Source organism: Urocampus carinirostris, chromosome 11 (assembly GCF_059441175.1).
Source record: "Urocampus carinirostris isolate Australia breed hairy pipefish chromosome 11, RoL_Ucar_1.0, whole genome shotgun sequence".
In the NCBI taxonomy this organism is placed as follows: Eukaryota; Metazoa; Chordata; class Actinopteri; order Syngnathiformes; family Syngnathidae; genus Urocampus; species Urocampus carinirostris.
The window spans coordinates 1770841-1787543 of NC_142359.1; the positions used below are offsets into that span (position 1 = coordinate 1770841).

Genomic DNA, 16703 nt, shown 5'->3' on the forward strand with positions numbered 1-16703 from the left:
CAAGGAAAAACTCAAAAACCTCAAGTCAAGTCATGTTTATTTGTTTGGCCCTTAATCACAAAGAGTCTCAAAGGGCTGCACAGACCACAGATTATTGCAAACCAGACTATTATGAAACAATCCCCTGATCTAAAACCTACAAGAGGGCAAGGAAAAACTCAAAAACCTCAACATGAGGAAAATGAAGAAACCTTGAGAAGGGACCGCACATGAGGTAATCTTCCTGCCTGGATGACCCGGCCAAAATGAATGTTGCAATAACAAAATAAAACACAACCTTTTTTTTATGTCAACATAAAATATTAGTTATTCATATGCTATCGAATAGAAGTGTGTTTTAAGCCTAGATTTAAACATTTCCACTAAGGTTGCAGATCGGATTTTAGGGGAAAAAGCATTCCACAGCATCGGGCCCGAATAGGTTTTCGAATCTACTGATTTCTTCTTGGCTCTTGGGATCACTAGTAGACCGGCGTTTTCAGAGCGAAGGCTCCGGACCAGAACATAGGGGTTGGATTAAATCTAAAAGATATGAGGGAGCAAGTCCATGCATGATTTCCTATACTACCAACAGAACTTTCAAATCACATCTTAAGCTAACAGGGAGCCAATGCAGGTTAGCTCAAATCGGGGTCATGTGATCAAACTCTCTTAAAAGCCTCGCTGCAGCATTTTGTGCCAGCTGCAGGCTCTAGATTTTGGACTTCAGGGGACCGGAGAGTAGTGCAGGGGTGATTGAAGACATTTGAATGCCAATTAAGGCCCCGTTTTTAAAATAATGAATTCAATGCCTTTTAAGACTTTTCAAGGATCTACGGGAACCCTGTCTAGGCTAAAATCTCTGCGCTACCTGTAAGCCTTGTTTAAGTGCAATACCCCAGTTTTTAAGTGCAATATTCCGGCGATGTTCAGGTTTTACATTCGATACTCTTGACCTTATTTGACACCAGTCATGCAGAAGAACTATTTTTTCGGGGAAAAATATTTCATTGCAGAAAAGTTCTTTATTTTTGTACTGTTCTAAGTTTTACATTGTACTGTTTACTCAATGTATACTTGGCTCCATTTCCAGAATTTTGTGCATGTGGGCCTTTACTCCGCCGGGTGGAGTTAAAGAGCCTCATGGCATGAGGAAGAAAATATCTCTTCAGTCTGTCTGTGGTACAAGACTGTGACAGCAGTCTGTCGCTGAAGCTGCTCTTCTGTCTGGAGATAATGCTGTGTAGTGGATGTGATGAATTGTCCATGATTGACCGCAGCTTTTTCAGTGCCCGTCTCTCAGCTACTGTTGTTGGACACGTTCCAAGGGATGGGCAGGGCACCCATATGATGCGACAGGGGTAAACCAGTGAAAGCTGTTGAACAGAAGAGTGTGTTGTGTCATTCTGACTCGAGTGACACGGCCGCTTTCTTGTGTCCCGTTTCATCTGGAGGGACGAAAGCATGACCAACTTGGGTGCCTCACTTGTTTGGGTGTTTGGGCATTTGGGTTGGCCATGGTCCCCCAGAAAATTGTGTGTGTTTTTTTTGCTATTTTTTTCCTTTTTATTTTCTTTTTTATTGTATGTGTTTGTCTTGCTGTCGGTCACACCTCTTGAGGGATATGACCAGGGTAGATGGATAGATAGTACAGTTTTTATTTCGGATGTAACGAGGTAAACACTTTATATAGTATACCGGTGTCAAACAGACGGCCCGCGGGCCAGATCAGGCCCGCTAAGGGATTGAATCCGGCCCGCGAGACAACACTCAGAGAAGCGCAAGAGAAAAAAAAGCTGCAGGTTAAAAAATATGTCCACTTGATGTTGCCAAAGCCAGGTGCCTCGAACAAAGACACTGTACTTGTATTTATTTCTCTCTTTCTCTCTCTCTCCCACCCCTTTTCTCCCACTCTTTGTCTCTGTCTCTTTCACTCTCTGTGTCTCTCTTTTTCTCTTCCTTTGTTGCTCTTTGTCTTTTTTCTGTCTTTTTAACTTCTTTTGCTCCTACTTACTTTTTTCCTTTTCTCTCTTTTCTCTTTCTCTTTTCCTACCCCTTTGTACTTCCTTTTCTCTTTTCTCTCCATCTGTCTTTCTATTTCTCTTTGGATTTCTTTCTTCCTCCCCCTTTCTTTTCCCCCTCTCTCACGACTTTTTATCTCTTGTTTCTCATGCTCTCTCCCTCTCTCACTTTTTCTTTCTTTGTTCCGCCCTCTCTCCTTTTCCCTCCCTTTTTCTCTTTTCTTTATTCCTCTTTTCCTTTCTTTTTAATCTACTCGTCCGGCCCCCGACACAATGTTTGTTCTATCGTGTGGCCCCCGAGTTCAAATGAGTTGGACACCTCTGATATAGTACACTCTTGCCAACCGCAGTGCAACCGAAATAGTAATCATTTGGATTCTGAACGTTTTTCCTCCTTTTTCTGTGTTTCGGCAGAGATGTTAGAGTCCAGCAACCTGGTGAGCTTTTCGGGGCTAGCCAACAGTTCCGGCTACGACACTTTCCTTCTGGACGAGGAACGGGGGAGGCTGCTCGTGGGTGCCGAGGACCACATTTTCTCCTTTGATCTGGTCAATATCAACAGAGACCGCAAGCAGGTGGGTTGCGGTCTCCAAAGGGCTTGCAAGCTTCATGCTCATTTGTGATGTGAAGCGTTAGAGCAGGGGTCCGGAACCACAACACCATGACGGACGGAAGTAAACCGTAGTAAACAGTGGACGGGGCCAGTAAACCATAGACGACGACAAAAACGACTACACTATTTGACAGCACTGGAAACAAATATTGTCGCTATTTGGAGAAACTGAGGATAGCGTTAGCACCGCTTGCTACCGAGCTATACAGTCTGAGATATTCACACGTCCAACCAAATTGTCCAGTCAGCCTGATCCATTTCACACTATCTGTACCACTATATTGTAAGAGGAGTATTCCCATACACCTGCGCTGATCTAAAAGCTTATAGAAGTCTGGAGGCCTCTAGTCCCTCCGTTTGATTGAAGGTAAACATGGCCGTCGTTTGTCATCAATAATAATAAAACATTATGCACCAACTTATTTAGCGATTCATCTTTTCATATGTTTGGCACGGGTTACAAATTAAAATATTCACAGATCCCCCTGTCAGGACCAGAGCAGAGACAGGACCCACTTGCGTATGTTTCTCTCAGTTTTATTGAGAAGAAGGAAAAGGATTGCACACACGATCCGGTGATCGCTGGCCGCAGGGAGCAGGTCGCTCTGAACGCGGAATTGGCATATCTGTGGTGAGCGGCGGAGGTGTCGGGGGCAAAAAAAACAGGTCTGTAGCAAGGACAGGGGAGCAAAAAACGTGGTCGAGATCAGCAACGAGTCGAAAACCAGGAGAGGAGAGTAGACGTGGTCAAGATCAAAAAATGGGTCGAAGCGAGGAAACAAACGGGAGCCAAAAACAGAAGTGAGTCAGGGTCGAAAAGCTTGCCTAGACTAAACTGAGGTTTGCAGACGGACTGACAACAGGTGACAGAAAGGTGTGAGTTTAAATAAGGACGGGGAGCCAATCAGTCCGAAGCAGTTGGCACCAAAGGAGCGGGAACAGGTGCATAACATCAGTAATCATGACACCCCCAAATAAATTGTAAAATAAAAAAACATTTTACCTTTTCACACAACACAAAATCTCTGATAATGAAAAAAATATATACAAATTAAATATATTTACTTTTCAGAGCTATAAATAATTGCTGAAATGCAAAAAATGAACTGTTTGCAATTCTATTTAAACTAATTTAGACACAGATCCTCTGAAAAACATGAACATGATATAAAGTAAAAATGCAAAAGACTGGCAGTAAGATTGAAAGATTGAATCCAGTTAATTTCATTACGATGACTTTTCTGCTCTTTATACATACAGTACTTCATTTATTTTTGTGTTTTCTGTATTCTGAACTCCATTATTACCCAACACCTTTATAAACAAGTGTGACATAGTTAATTGTTGTGGCAGAATGGCAGAATTCCTGTCAGTTTATAGCAGCAATTGAAACGGCTCAAAAGAGGGTCAGGGTATGTGCTAGCAGCAAGATAGCCACTTTATTTTAGTCATCAAAGTCAACAAAAAAACGTTCTTTCGATTTCTTCCTTTGCCAGATAAATAAAGTATCTATCTATCTCTAGACATATATCTCTATCTATCTCTTTCTATCTATCCATCTATCTCTCTTTCTATCTATCTCAGATTCAGATCTACTTTATTGTCATTCTTGTACACGTGTATACAGAACGAAATGTCGATACATCTGACCCGCACAGTTTCCTTGAATATACAGATATAAATAAAATGTTGTATTGAAGTACTAATAATATACTAGATAATTATAGCTATGTATAATATTATACAGTAGTGCAAAGAGTGCAAGAGGAGCAGCTATCTATCTATATCGAACAGAGCCACATGTGGCACAGACGACAGTAGGCAAAAGAGAGAGGGAGAGATCTGTCCACCCCTACTGTTCATCAAATCAGATCGCCCCGGATACCTGGCGTCTATTTCTGGGTATTTAAAGTTTGTTCTGACGGTTTTCATCGTAAATTGTCTAAACAATGAGCTTCCATATACAGGATTCTTTAGAGACATACAGCCAAAACAGGGCCTGTTGGTGTCACAATGTAACTGTAAATTTCGTTTGGCTCTGCCCTAAATGTTCTGAACCGAACAAAGTGTCAAGTGTCTCACTTTTGGCTTGGCATACCGACTTGTCTTTCTATACTCTGTATGTACTCTCCTCACATGGCTGAAAACGCTCTCGCTGTTGGCAACGGAGCGAGGAAGGTTGCAAATCTCATCAATGGGAAACCATCTCGCTCGAAATGTCATTTAAACGTGTGGCCGAAAAGACGATAGAGTTTCATACTGCGACGATATAAGCCAGGGGTGTCAAACTCAATTATACAGAGGGCGAGAACTCAAACCCCACCTTTGGTCGCGGGCCGAACAGGATGTATATTATTGAATACACTTTCCTTTTTTTTAAATAAATAATTGAATAAATATGAATTTAAAACAGTCAGGATTATGATTCCATAATAAGCAAACTTAAACATTAAATGAATTAAAAATCGATGCTCTCCATAAAAATATCCAGTGTTCATTTGAGCTGTGAAAAGTGATGGGTCCCGGGGACTCGCATGCTCAAAAATCTATGGGTCCCGACAGAGATCTATGGGTCCCCAAAATTGAGGTTGAAATTGTAAATCGGCGACAAATATGTAATGAAAATCTATACATTCAGTTTTAATCATCAAATTATGAATTCATTTTCTGCATCAAATTATTGTTGGTAATCCCAACCGATTCAAGGGATCACCACAAACCTGTCTTTTTTCATTTTCTCCTTTTATACTTCTTTATACAACATCATCATTCGTAATATAATGCATCAAAGGAAGTGAGCCGAATGAGAGCCGGCTCTCTTGAATGAGTTGAGCCGAAAAAGCCCGTTCTCTAAAAAGAGACGGACTTTTCACCACACAACTCGAGATCGGCGTGCGGACGAAAACTCGAACCGCGAGACCAAAACAACAATGCCTGCCTGACGAAAAGTTTGGAGTGCGGTAAATCTTTGTTAAAAAAAAATGTAATCGGGAAATAATGACAATTTGGTGTGAAAAAAACTTGCATCCCCAGCAAAAATGATGCGTCTAGGATGCAGGGACGCGGGCAAACCAGAACACTGATATCCTGTCAAAATGAAAATATGAAAAAACGAATAAAATATAAATAAAATTGGTGCTTTTCACTTTGGGGATTTGCTTTAGTGAAAAACATCTTCATATTTTTCTTGAACTCTTCAACTTTCTGTATCTTTTCTCTGGATTCAAGGTTTTTCAGCTTACTCTGAAGTTTTGTCTTGTAGTGCCGTTTTAGATTAAATTTCTTAATGACGGCCACAAAAGCTCCACAAATAAGACACACGGGTTAATGGCAGTTAACATCATTTTCTCGGCCATTGTGCTTTTTAGTATCTGAGTATAATTTGAAAGTTATCAGGGTTTCATGTAGATGTATATAAAAGGAGTTCACGGACCGGATATAATCGGCCGCCGGGCCGGATATGGCCCGCGGGCCGTGAGCTTGACAACTGTGATATAAGCGATCCCCTGTGACGATGTCATCTGCTACCAGCAGGGTTGGGTAGGGTTACTTTAACTTGATTACTTTCAATGACTTTTGGATGACTCCAATACCAAATATGCTAATAAAAGACAAAAGAAACTCAATAGGAATAAAATGATGACTCACAACACGTGGTAAGCTTTCTCTCCTGGCTTTGATCTCCGGCAAAACGAACATCAAATGCCACAGAAACAAAAATGAAAATCAATCCAAACAGTTTGCCAACATCATATTTGCTGTTCCATGTATTCCGTTACTCCCCAAGCCTGCACAAAATTTAGTCATTTTATTCCTATTTAGTTTCTTTTGTGCTTGCGCGGGTTTCCTCCGGGCACTCCGGTTTCCTCCCACATTCCGAAAACATGCATTTCAGGTGAATTGGCCGGTCCAAATTGTATCTAGGTGTGAATGAGCGAGTGAGTTGTCTGTCCCTGTGTGCCCTGCGATTGGCTGGCAACCCGTTCGGGGTGTCCCCTGCCCACTGCCCGATGATTGCTGGGATGGGCTCCAGCACCCCCGCGACCCTACTGAGGATAAGCGGTGCAGCTGTTGAGATGAGATGAGTTTCTTTTGTCTTTTATTAGCATATTTTGTATTGGAGTCATCCAAAAGTCATTGAAAGTAATCAAGTTAAAGTAACCCTACCCAACCCTGGCTACCAGTGACCAAGACGCTCTGCGATCAGACTGCGAAACCGGAACGCTGTCACAAAAAAAATGGAAGTCCAAAAGAACATCCCATGAGAAAAATACGGCGTCTACGATTTGAAACGATCGAAAACGGTCTAAAATACTGGGAAAAACGTAGCAGCTGCAGTGTTCATTTGAGCTGTGAAAAGTGATGGGTCCCGGGTACCCGCATGCTAAAAAATCTATGGGTCCCAACAGAGATCTAGGGCTCCCCAAAATTGAGTGTGCTCCATGCCCTTACAAACTGTCGTATTTTCCCTTACAAAATACAAAAAAATTGTTTTTTTTTTAAACATGTTTATTAATGTAGTTTAACATGTTATATTGTACATGTGTTTCCTTATATTATATATATTGTTCATGAACATTTTGTTGTGAGACACCGAGTTGCTCGACATGAATGAGGTTTATTATAAAAAAAAGTTCAAAATGAAGTCGCTTGGACGTTCACTGTAGTAGGAAAAAATACATGCAAATAGAATGAAGTAGAATAATACATTTTCTTATTCAAATTATGAATTCATTTTCTGCATTCAATTATTGTTGGTAATATACTGATTTAAAGGGATCACCACAAACCTGTCTTTTTTCATTTTCTCCTTTTATACTTCCTTTTTTTCTTAACTTCTTTATACAACATCATCATTCGTTATAAAATGCATCAAAGCAAGTGAGTTGGCTCTCTTGAATGAGTTGAGCCGAAAAAGCCTGTTCTCTAAAAAGAAACGGACTTTCACTATACAACTCGAACTGGTGATCAGCGTGCAGACGAAAACTCAAACCGCGAGACCAAAACAACAATGGCGGATCTGCCTCACGAAAAGTTTGGAGTGCGGTGAATCTTTTTTTTAAAAATGATCATGACAATCTCTTGTCAAATACGTTGTGTCCCGGGGACGCACGTTGATTTGACACAATGCGTCCCCAGCAAAAATAATGCGTCTAGGACGCAGGGACGCCGGCAAACCCGAACACTGCAGTTGACAGGTATACCGAAGAAAGGCCAACGGGCCAAGTCTTTAAAATACGGCCATTGTTTTGCAGTGGCTGGAACCGATTACGGCGCTTTCATTGATTGGATCAAGGAAGTCCCGTTTCAGCTTTAAGTTCCTTTCCCCTTCCTCCGTCGTTCCCTGAGCCCACCTGCTCGAGGTTAACGGGCTTTTTATCGGATTTGAACGAGATGAGATCGCCACTTTTTTCCCTTTTTTTTTCGCCTTCAGGCAGCATGCCGTCGAACAGAGGAATGAAAAGAGGGTTTCTTCTTTCTGGTTCTCATCTGCACGCCAGTCGGAACGTGATGCTTTTCCTGCAATTTGCCATGCAAATGCCCGACTCGCCCGATGCTCAGGATGCGCTGGACAAAGAATTTAGAACGAATAAAAAAATGGAATCGAAAGAAAGCCCTAATGAAAAGGCTTCAAGGGGAAAAAGTTCCAACATTGTGTTAGTGTTCTGGTTTGTCCGCGTCCCCGCGTCCTAGACGCATCATTTTTGCTGGGGACGCATCGTGTCAAATCAACGTGCGTCCCTGGGACGCAACTTTTTTGACACGAAATTGTCATTATCCTTTTTTAACAAAGATTTACCGCACTCCAAACTTTTCGTCAGGCATATCCGCCATTGTTGTTTTGGTCTCGCGGTCCGAGTTTTGTTCTGCACGCAAACGATATCTCGCTGCTTCGAGATGACGTCATTGTTGTGTGGTTGTCGTCGAGGGAAGGTGAAAATCAACACAAAATTGGTCATTTCTTCAGTCTCAGTAATAAGTTGAAACATAATGCAGAAAGTGATAACAACGGCAATAATTCCAACACGAAAAAACGGCGGAGAAATTCTTCGGAAGATGGCGGAGGCAAGGAAAACACGTGTGTTGAAGCGAACGATTCGACGAAAGAAAATAAACAAAAGAATACTCCTAGCAAGAAAAGGACTTTTCTGCCAAAATGGACTAAATTATATTCCTGGTGACGCTATGAGGAGGATGATAATGGACCTTGAGAAGGCATTACAACTATGGTGGGACAGCAAACCACGAAGAATATATGAACTGAAAAATCTGAAGTGATAACTTGCTTTGTATTACCAATTAACTGTGATGATTAAAACTGCATGAACATATAGACTCATATTTCAGCAATATTATTTTGTATAATGTACAATATTTTTGTGAACTTAAAAATCTTGAAGTGATAACTGATTTGTATTACCAATAAACGGTGATGATTAAAACTGAATGAATATATAGATTTATAATATATATTTGTCACCGATTTACAATTTCAACCTCAATTTTGGGGAGCCATAGATCTCTGTTGGGACCCATAGATTTTTGAGCATGCGAGTCCCCGGGACCCATCACAGCTCAAATGAACACTGTTGTGTATAAGCCTACATCGCACATAAGCGGAAACCCTAAAACTGTTTTAACCTCACCAATAGTCTGAGTCAAGATACCCCAAAACTATTCCCCAATGATGTCCCCCGTCAGTAAACTCATGAGTTGATTGCAAACATTGAGTCGTTCCATCCAGGACCGTCCAGTGAATCCAATCGTGTAAACTTTTGACTCCAAAACACATAAAAATGCTGACTGATAAAAATAAAAAAAAAATCCACCTAAAAGCATTTCTGCATCGTTTGACATCCCTTGCTGTAATCCGTCTCTTTCGCTCCATAATTCCCTTTTAAAAGTAGACAAACTCGTGAGCTGATTTTCAATATGGTGGTTGGACTCTGATCTTTTGATTGACACCATTTTCGACCAGTTGAGTTTTTTTTTTCGCTGCCTTTGATAACCTACTGTATAATAATAATAATAATAATAATTTCCTTTGTATTGTCATTCTTTGTAACAATGTACACAGAACGAAATGTCGATACACCTGACCCGTTGTAGCGAGTCGATGCAGCCGCAGCCAGAGGGCGCCGCCATTATACCAATTAGGTATGTCTCGGTCGAGGCGCGAACCAGCGACCTCCCAGTCTCAAAGTGGGCACACTACCATCTAGGCTACTGAGCTGGTATGAGGGCAGTATTGAAAAAGCTGACATTACCCACTTCTGGTTCAAGAATCTTGAGCCAGTAGTGACCGAGTCAAACATTGATTGACAAATTGGTTAGCCAATGAAATTCCCGACGTAATTTTATGCAATTTTAAATGGTGTATTCAAATCAGAGCCAAAAAAACATTTGTAATGAAACTCTGAAGGCCAATTTTCATGCAATTATCACGTGCCAATGTGCACACTGACTGGCTTCTTGAAAGAGAAGTCAAACATTGACAACTCTTTCACAATGTCTAAAAATTGGCCAAAGTAAAATACACAGTTGCAGAGGTTTTAGATCTGTAAAATGGCCACTTTTGGAAAGTCTTTGACATACCTTCAGAAAAATGTGTTAACCACTCATGTTTAGTTTGATCTGGGGCCAGTTCAGGATTCAGGCTTCTGTCTTACCTGTTTTTCAGCGAAGATGCTTATGCTACACTGTAGGCGTGTGATGGCATTAAGAGAAAATCAGACCACAATAAAAACCCTCTATTTCTGTGTGTTCCAACTTTGATGACTCAATGTTAATTGCACTCACAGTGGGGACAAAATGTTGAGAGTCTCTCCTTTCAGAAGAGACAAACAACATCCATATTCTTCAAGAACAGCAGTAAATTGACTTTGGGTACGCATTGGGATCGTAAACCTGATTTGACAGCAAGGCTAATGGTTTAAAACCGACAAATACTGAAAATAAAGGTACCCAAATGTTTCATGGTTCCTTGTTTTGTCTTTGTCGCCGATTGACTTTGTGTCATTTCTGCTCTCAGATCGCATGGCCCGCCACGCCCTCCAAGCGGGACGAGTGCAAGTGGGCAGGGAAAGACCTCGGGGTAAGTTGGGTTTTTTTCCCCACCTTGGCTTTACCTTTATGTACGCTATTTCGGAGTTGTTCCTCATCGGTTTGTCGTTGGGACAATCATCCCACTCCAATGTTCCCTCTAAGCTGCATGTGTGCCAATTGCGCACTACTCAGAGCTTTTCCACGCACAAGAAAATCTAGCCAGCTCACAAAAATCAGGGCTCGAAATTGCTAAGAAGCCAATGAAGTCAAAGTTACAGTGCATGAAGGTCAAAAAAATACACGGGTTTCCCTGACGTTGTGTTCTGAATGCGGTATTTTGAAGTCAAGGTCAAAGTAGAACGAAGTTGAGTAAAGTCAGTAGAGGTTTTCGAGAACCGGCTTCTTCGGCTCGGCTCACTAAAGAGAACCGGCTCTTTCGTGTCCCAAACGGCTCTTCAAGTTGTTTTTGCTTCTTTCATCCCTACACGACCAAATATTATGTACAATTATGCACAAAATTACTTAAAGGAAGGAGGAATAGAACAAAAAAGAAAAAAATGAAAAAGTAGTGAAAATCTGAGAAAAAAAAAAGGAAGAGAAAAAAGAAGGAAAAATTCAGAAAAAAAGCCAGAATAAAAGAAAAGAAACAGGAAAAAAAGTCAATAGAGAACAAAAAGAAAAATGTAACAGCTAGGAAAAAGTAAACACAATGAGATTTTTTTTAGAGGAATTAAAAAAAAAGAAAAAAAAAACTGGACACGAGGTGGTGTAACCCTGGGCACAAAGATTTCCATCTGCTGCAGGGACGTCCAACTTTTGGCCTAGCGTGTGACGTCATCCATTCCGCTGTTGCTAAACTACAACACAGCACCCCGAGGCCATCCTATTAATCTGTTGATAAACAACCAAAGGATACTGCTGGAAATGTGAATTTCCCTACGGGGATGAATAAAGTATCTATCTACCTATCTAAAAGGCCAAAAAAACAGCGCCCGACGTGAAAAGATGGCATCTGCGTGGGGTGAAACCAGCCGGCCCGACGGCAATCACAAAAGCCCGCGCCGGGAAATGTGTTTGGCAAACAGGCGAGTGAAAAAAAAAGACGCTCCTACTTGAAACAAGCATACGTGAATAAATAGACTCCAACAAAAGCAACAAATCACCTCCGTGGGAGGACGAGCACGCACGCTCGGTCCTCTGGTCCTTGAAATGGCCACAAAACAACATGCGTCTCTCGTGGCCATTGTACCAATTGTGTCAGGGGTCTCGTTTATTTTGGGGGGGGGCAGGCTTTTTTGTCTCTGTCTGTCTCGGGTAGCTCCACGTTAGCGTCCGGGATGCTAAACGTGAGCCACGTTTCCGTAAAACACAGCAAACTGCACTCCCTGTATGTACGCTTTGATGTTTTTCACCAGCACAGCCAGTTCGTCTGTCTTATTGGGAGAGATTTCACATTTTCCCATGATTTTTGAAGATTTTTGTTTTGTCTAGAATCCGAAGATTTTGCGGATTTATTGAGTCTGTTACACAATACAAATCCAACTGTATTCAATCAGACTTTTTCGTTAAAATGCAATTGTCATGATGACTGATGTGACTCAGCTGTTCCCGCTCATTTGGCGCCAATCGCCGCAGGTTCTGATCGGCTCCCTGTCACTATCTGTCAATCCCCTGGTGTCAGTCCGTCTGCGAACCTCAGTGTGTACTAGGCAAGCCTTTTTCGACCCTGACTCCCACCTGTCCTGTTTTTGTTCCCGTCGGTCTCCGGCCACGACCTGTTTTAATCCTGACCACGTCTGCTCTCCCGTCCCGGCTTGCGACCTCTTTTTGTCCCCGACTACCTCTACCCTCCCGTCCTGGCTTACGACTCGTTTCCGACCCCTGACCACGCTTTGCTCTCCCAGTCCTTGCTACCGACCCGTTTTTCTGTCCCTGACACCGCCATCTCCCGCTACAAAAGATCCACTTCCGTATTCGGATCACAATCCGATTGCGAGAGCGACTTGCTTCCCGCGTCTAGCGAGCACCGAATCACGGGTGCTGCCCTTCCTCTCTCTATCTCAATAAACTTTACGCGATTGGGTCTAACCTTTGTTCTGAACGAGACAGCCATGTTGGCAAGAAGATTGACTTAATATCTTTGCAAATGATTTAAATGTAACACAGGAGTAATTCAAGGTTCCTGGTTTTTTTCCTTCTTTATTCTTTACCATTTATCTTTCCTTTTTGTTTTCTTTTGTTTTTCCCTAGCTTTTACTTTTTTTGTCTTTCCTCTTTTTTTTTTTTTTCTTTGTGACTTCCTTTTTTTCCTTCATACCTTTTTCCCCCCGATTTTCCTTTTTTCTCTCTTTTCCTTTTCTTATTTTGGTCTAGTTTACTTTCCGCCCCTTTTTAAGACATTTAGAACATAATGTTACATAACAACTGGTAATATGTGGATGAAAGCAACAAAAACAATCTCTTTTTGCGAGTAATTGCTACAAATGCTTTTAGAAACTTCTTCTTCTTCGCTTTCCTCCTTATCCCCGTCTCTTTCTGTCCATCTCCTCATCCTCGTTAAATTATCACCATGGTGCCACCAAAGGATTTAGGACACTCTGTGTCCTCAACTTCAGACCCGTTCTCTCGGCTTTACCCCAGAGCGCACCCTCCGCCAATGAGGGCGCCGCTGCCCCCTAGTGTAGCGGAGGTGCAATTGCACTTTATTCTAGGACAGTAAAAAAAACAAATTCCTGACCTTTTATGGTCCGATTCTAGCTTCAAGTTTCCCTCGACTCAATTGAGTTCGAGACCCCTGCCATACAGTGTATCAACCTCGGCCTCCCGCGTGGTAACGAGTCCATTCCCAAGATGGCGGCGTCACGTTTTAAGAGGGTTCTCCACTTTCAACCCGTTGCCAAGGTTTAACAACCGCGGCGTGAGAAGGACGTCGGGAGCGCATAAAGGGGGAAATTATAAGGGGCAGAGTCGCGCCTCTGTCTCTATGCACCGAGTCAGCCACAATTCATAAAGTGGGACCTCAAAAGGCGTCCTTTGGGGTCCCGGCCAAACGTTTACCCTGCTGGTTGCTAGTAAAAATGTCCAAAGGATTCTTGTCTTGAAGTGGAAGGGTTTTTTTTCTACTCTTTGAGTCTCACATCTGTGCTTTGACCTTTGGCTAGCACCCTTTTAGCTTCCGAATTCTAATATATTCGATGAAAATGTTCATTTATTCGCAAGAAAAACTCTAAAAATCAACAATTAGCACATTTAGCTAGCATCCAGTTGAAGTCCCATTTCTTTAATTGGCCCTTAATCACAAAATGTCTCAAAGGACTGCACAGGCCACAATGACACCATCCCCTGATGTAATACCGAAGAAACACAAGTATTCGATAGAAAGATAGATACTTTATTCATTCCCGTAGGGAAATTCACACTTCCAGCAGTATCCTTTTGTTGTTTATTAACAGATTAACAGGATGGCCTCGGGGTGCTGTGTTGTAGTTTAGCGACAGCGGAGTGGATGAGGTCACACGCTAGGCCAAAAGTTGGACGTCCCTGCGGCAGATGGAAATCTTTGTGCCCAGGGTTACACCGCCTCGTGTTCACGTAAATAGCGAGTCCGCCTCTTCCCCGCTTCCCGCAGGCTTTTGTGTCTCTGTCTAACAGCGCTGAAGCCGGGTAGCTCCACGTTAGCGTCCAGGATGCTAGACGTAAGCCACGTTTGCGTAAAACACTTTGATGTTTTTCACCAGCACAGCCAGTTTGTCGGTCTTATTTGGTACAGAGTTCACATTTCCCATGATTACGGACAGTACCAAAGGCTTATAACGCCGCTAGCCACTTAGCCTTCACCTCCTCCGGCTCTGCAGCTACGATGGGGCCCAAGAATTCTTCAGGTCAAGGAGTCGATTCCTCGAATACACGCATTTTTGTGCGTTAAAACCCATGACGATAGGATAGAAAGTGTAATTGTCAAATGGGACGAAAAACACCGAAGATGGAAGCAGACAATAAAAACAATAAATCACAAAAAGAGCGAAATAATACGGAGACGCCGGAAAGGCTGCCGCTCGCGGCGGCGCCTATGGTGTTATTAATGTTAATTAATAAATGATGTTAGTAATCCCCCTTTCTAGGATGACCAGGGCGCAATAGATGTCGCATTGGGTAACAATACACAAAACAATCCTTGCTACTCCTTTTGAAAATAATCTCACCTAAACATTGTTCAGACCTCTCTATGTTCAAATATTTTGCTGGTCTCAATTAAAGGTGCGTCTATTTCCTGTTTGTTGTGTTGCAGAAAGAGTGCTCCAACTTCATCCGCGTGCTCCAACCCTTCAACCAAACGCACTTGTTTGTTTGTGGCACTGGAGCTTTCCATCCCATCTGTTCTTATTTGGAAATGGGCAAGAAAGCCGAGGTAATGTATTAAGTCAAGTCAAGTCATTTTTATTTGTGACGCCCTTAATCACAAAGAGTCTCAAAAGGCTGCACAGGTTATTACACAGACTATTTTTCAGACTATTATTACATCATCCCCTGATCTGGAACCAACATGAGGGCAAGGAAAAACTCAAAAACCTCAACATTAGGAAAATGAGGAAAATGAAGAAACCTTGAGAAGGGTTACCAGACAGCAAAGGATGTTGCAATCACAAACGATAGAGATATTGTCCACGAAAAGTATAGGTTATTCATATGCTATAGAGTAGAAGTGAGTTTTAAGCTTGGATTTAAACATGTCCACTGAGGTTGCATTATTGTATTAGCCTTCACAGGTAGTCTCATATCTTGTTTTCAGGGTGGATACTCATGTTTTTTTTGGAGTTCTTCTTCTTCTTTCTTAAGTTGTTTCATTAACCCCTTAACCTTCTGTTAACGTCAATTAACTGTTGCTAGACAAATACGTGTACCTACGATGCCAAAACTATAAAGCCGGCGTCATTCACCAGTGACGTCCCCGCAAATAAGTTGGACGATCACAAAAACGGCTTCGTTACATCCAGGACAATTCAGAGAATCCAAGCGTGTCAAATATTGACTCCCAAACCGACCAGAATGCCCACAGAAAGCATTCCTGCATTGTTGGATCTTGTCGTAATCCGTTTGTTTCACCACAACTCATAAAATGATTCCCAATATGACCGTTAGCCACTCTCAGCCAATACCAGGCCTTTTTTTCCCGCTTCACAGCCCTCATTAGCCTATAAAGGGCCGCATTGATATAACATAGAGCGCCTTTTTTAGCTCCAAATGTCTTTAGCCATTAGTAACTGAATGAAATGATGATTGACACATTGGTTAGCCCATGAAATTCCCAACACAATTCAAATTATATTTACAATGTGTCTTCGAATAAAAACGAACGTGCATGAATACAAGCAGAAATCAATTTTTTCGCACATGATGATCATGCGTAAGTGTGTGCGAAAGCAAGGGCAAACATTTACGACTCTTTCACAATGTCTAAAAATTGAAGCTGTCAACTAGTTGTCTCCAAATGGCAGCTTTTGAAAGCACCGTGACATAACTTTGGAAAAATCTGGAAATAACAATGTTTAGTTATTAGATTGTGATCAAATTTAACCAGGGACCAGGTAAGGCTCCAAGCTATTGTCGCAGCTAAGACTCCCATGCAAAAAATTCAAGCGTCAATAAAACCCTTCTACTTCTGTGTATTCCATTTTAGATTCTTCAATATTACTATCACTTGCAGTGATTATTTCAGTTCATTTCAGATGATTTCATTATTTCAGATTCATTTCAACTTCAGTGTGTTGCCTCTCAACAGAGACCAAAAGCGTCCATACTCTTTAAACGGTTCAAGAACAGCATTCAGTTGACTTAGGGTTTGCCTTGGCCGGGGATTTTAGGCAACATTTTAAAGAAATGTTAAGGTGTTAAACCATATTTGTTTAAAAAAAATAAAAAATAATAAGTGTTATATTCTGTAGACTGTAAAGAGCAGTGTGATCATTTCAGAACAAAGGGATTGGAAGTTTGGACCCGGCAGCCCCCAAGTCAATTGTGTTTGAGACCCCTGACTTACAGTGCAC

At 41.8% G+C, this 16703-nt stretch overlaps 1 protein-coding gene across 1 annotated transcript in view; it reads left to right on the forward strand.

Annotated features, from left to right (window-relative positions):
• The window catches only part of LOC148356153 (semaphorin-3aa-like), an 86776-nt gene that overhangs the window by 42052 nt on the left and 28021 nt on the right, over positions 1 to 16703 (forward strand). Inside the window, exons 2-4 of the mRNA XM_088348663.1 lie at positions 2415 to 2575; positions 10646 to 10708; positions 14948 to 15067. Of these exons, the coding sequence (XP_088204789.1) occupies positions 2415 to 2575; positions 10646 to 10708; positions 14948 to 15067 (344 nt within the window). The remainder of the gene's footprint in view (positions 1 to 2414; positions 2576 to 10645; positions 10709 to 14947; positions 15068 to 16703) is intronic.